The 3687-nt window shown below is 45.5% G+C and overlaps 1 protein-coding gene across 1 annotated transcript in view; it reads right to left on the reverse strand.

The window, feature by feature from the left end:
• Window positions 1–3687, reverse strand: part of LOC109322422 — a 16308-nt gene that overhangs the window by 1926 nt on the left and 10695 nt on the right. The window contains exons 5-6 of the mRNA XM_019553491.1: window positions 2345–2474; window positions 1184–1389 (exon numbers count right to left, since the gene is read on the reverse strand). Of these exons, the coding sequence (XP_019409036.1) occupies window positions 1221–1389; window positions 2345–2474 (299 nt within the window). The 3' untranslated portion in view covers window positions 1184–1220. The remainder of the gene's footprint in view (window positions 1–1183; window positions 1390–2344; window positions 2475–3687) is intronic.

Raw genomic sequence — 3687 nt, forward strand, 5'->3', positions numbered from 1 at the left:
GACGACAGGCTGAGAGCCATGGGGCTCTTTAGCCTAGAAAATCGTAGGCTCATAGCGATCTGATGGCCACCTGTAAGTTTATCAGGGGTGACGACCAGTACCTGGGGGAACGTTTGTTCACCAGAGTGCCCCAGGGGATGACGAAGTTGAACAGTTATAAACTCCTGCAAGACTGTTTCAGGCTGAACATAAGGAAGGATTTCTTTACTGTCCGAGCTCCCAAGGTCTGGAATAGCCTGCCATTGGAGGTGGTTCAAGCACCTATATTGAACTCCTTCAAGAGTAAATTGGATGCTTATCTTGCTGGGATCCTATGACCCCAGCTGACTTCCTGCCCTTTGGGCTGGGGCCTGGACTCGATGACCTTCCGAGGTCCCTTCCAGCCCTAGTGTCTATGAAATCTATGAAAATCAGTTTTGAATATTTGTGACTGGAAATAATCTGTAAGTACATGCTTCACTGCTTTCATGAAGAGTAGCCTAAATCATGCCAAGTTCTAGTCAGTCATGGCACAGGGACAGAGTAATAAGCTACCAGTTTATAGCAGAGCACTTAAGAATCTAAGAACAACTCTGAGTTCTTGATGATGTTTTATCTCACTCACAGGTCTTTCCCATCCCTACAGTTCCTATATCTCTAAAAGCCTCCCACACCACTTGCATCCCTGACCTACAAGCTTGAAGTGCATCCACCAGAAACCAAAGCCCTAGGAAGTATTTGCTTGTCTCTTATGTGGGCTATTTCATTGCCAATCACAATCAGCGGTGGTGGAAAAGGGGGAAAGATTACAAAGTTTTCAAATTCTTTCCTCATTTGTTTAAACATTTTGAAAAATGTAGTCCAGATTTGAGCTGGCTGAAACACAAGACATTTTGGATATTAGGTAAACTTTCTCACTCGGAGAGTGGTGAAGCACTGGAATGGGTTACCTAGAGAGGTTGTGGACTCTCCGTGCTTGGAGGTTTTTAAGACCTAGCTAGACAAAGCCTTGGCTGGGATGATCTAGTTGGGGATGGTCCTGCTTTGAGCAGGGGTTGGACTAGACAACCTCCTGAGGTACTTTCCAAACCTAATTTTCTAAGAGTCTATGATTCTATGTTTTACGTCCTTAATTTATGCCAATATTTCCATAAACTTTTTCTTTTTTGAAATCTCAGCATGGTAAGCTGACCTTCATACTTACCAGAGTCTTAAAGGCAGCACTGACTCCGTAACAATATTCAAAAGGCCATGTTCACCGCAATGGGCTTCTGAGGTGACAGCCCATGAGAAAGGTGTGAGAAGGGCTTTACAGGTGAACACAGACCAGAGATGGAGTTGTGGGATTGCCTGTTGAGCCTCTTCAAGAAAATGCTGTAGTTGTCCTTGTATTCTGAAATCCAGGGGTTCCTGAGGAATGCAAGAACAAGTCGGTGAGAAGGTAAGGTCAGAGGTAAACACCGCTGCACTCTAAATGCTTGTGGTCTAGTGACCTGTACAGGCTGGGATTTGCCCTGATTTCAGCAGCATTTAGCCCATCACTCATGCAGCTGAATTAATGCAAAACTGTTAGAATGTGATTTGCATCTTCTTGATACCGGGATAAACCACACTGGTGAAGAGGAATGGCCTTGCTTGTCTATGCTCAGAAATTAGTAAATGCAGCTACTCATATGGCCATAATAAAGTCAAACTCCCAGCCTAGACAAAAAGTTGCAAGAATCTGTAATACCACCGATAGTCCTCAGCCATCCCGTGGCTTTAAGGCCATGGATCAAAAGGAAGACCTCAGTGCCAGTTCACAGTGGGGTTGCAGTGTAGAGAGGGTAGAGTACCTTTCTTATGACACCTAAGTTAATCTACAACTCTGAGAGGTTGGGAGTTCATGCCTATTTACTCATATTGTACCCATAAGCAATACATGCCAAAAGCTCCTGCCATTCCTGGTTTGAGATGGGCTTCTCAGGTCTCAGACCCAGAGAATGGTAGCTGGTACCTCCAAATGTGTGTAGATCCCTCCCAGTTATACAGTTGGTCCAATGAAAGATATCACTAACAGCAATCTTTTTTCTTGGATATTTCCTGGACTATCAGAGCTATAACATCACTCCAACACTACCAGTGTTAGAATACTTCGACCTCTGTGAACATCCCTCTTTCTGCTAGAGATATTTCTCAGGTCACCCTGGGAAAGATGGCCAATGGAGTTTGCCAGCTGTCGTAAGCTCCTCCCATGAGCATGACTGGGCCTCAAGAATTACTTCATTTAACCTTATCCCATGGCTAAAAAACTGAAGATAACTAAACTACCCCAGTACCTACTCCACCCCCCTCACCTCCACCTATAGCCCCAAGTATGTCTTACTGGTTGTGGCAGCCATCTTGAAAGAAAATGTTGGAGACATTCCTATGTGTTGTACACTGCCCATCATAGCCTCCACTCCATTGTTTGAAATCAGTGCTATAGGTACTTCTCTTATCGATGTTGAAGTGCTCTGGCAAAAGAGAGGAGATTTCAAATAACTAAAAGGACTTCCCTCACCTCCCTGTCTTCAGTACCTTGTATTCTCTTTGCTATGTCTCATCTTGAACTTGTCTTTCTTTCTCAATAGGTCTCTACAGTGCAGATTTTTTGCCTAAAAATTCCCCATTCCTTATCTTGCTACTACCACCACAGATGGTAGCCTTCAAAGTAGGAAGGTTCAGGCTTGCATAAATATTTGGAGTACACTGCTATCTCGTCCTGCTTAAATATAGGGCTTGAATCACCAGTGGCCACTGGTCTTTTGCCTACACTCCCCACATCAGTTGTTGCTGCCAGTAGTAGAGGAGAGCCAGGGATCATAACAGGGAAATGACTTCCACCCCCTGTCCGTGGCAGAATCATCTTCTCTAATAGTCTTTGATTGTCTAATCACAAACACACATAGGGTGGAAGACTTGGATAGGCACTATTATTAGATGACTGATGCAGATAAAAGATGCAAAGGCTGACTTCAAAAAGAAGCCTCTTTGCCTTAGGGTTGCCACATTGTGATGATACCTCAAAAGGGGCAAGAGGCAACTAGCCAGAGGAGCATGAAATGAGGGCAGTCACTTGTGCTGCATGGGTTCTGGATCAACCTCCCTCCCCGCATAATCTCTGTCCCTGGAAAATCAAGCTCCACACACTAGAAGAAGCTGATTTAAAGTAAATGGCCATTTTCTGGGGTGTCACATTCCAGCCCCCAATTTCAGAGAAACCTTAATCAGAATGCGATGTGCTCATCCACAGAGTCGTGCCCTATTCCTCTTGCTGGACAGAGAAAGAATGGCTTAAGGGTTTGAGATGGTGCACCTGGCTCTAGAAGAGGATGCAGAGCCAAATCCAAACTACAGTGGACATGCCCCCACAAGCTTACACATGCGGCTTGTGATGCCACAGACCCAACTGCACCGCCACAAACCACATACACTGCACATGCAGGCACTGCTAACTTGCAGCGTGATGAGGGTTTTTTGACACTGGGACAACCTGCACCAGAAAAAAGCAGGGCAGGACTAACTAAGACTAACTAATGGATCACTAACTGTCTGGAGGGCTGCACCCAGAGAGTGGTAGTGGATGGGTCATTTCTGACCTGGAGGGATGTGGGCAGTGGGGTTCCCCAGGGCTCGGTCCTTGGGCCCGCACTGTTCAACATCTTCATCAGTGACTTGGACGAGGGG

This window comes from Crocodylus porosus, unplaced genomic scaffold, assembly GCF_001723895.1.
Source record: "Crocodylus porosus isolate Cpor-Errol unplaced genomic scaffold, CroPor_comp1, whole genome shotgun sequence".
In the NCBI taxonomy this organism is placed as follows: domain Eukaryota; kingdom Metazoa; phylum Chordata; order Crocodylia; family Crocodylidae; genus Crocodylus; species Crocodylus porosus.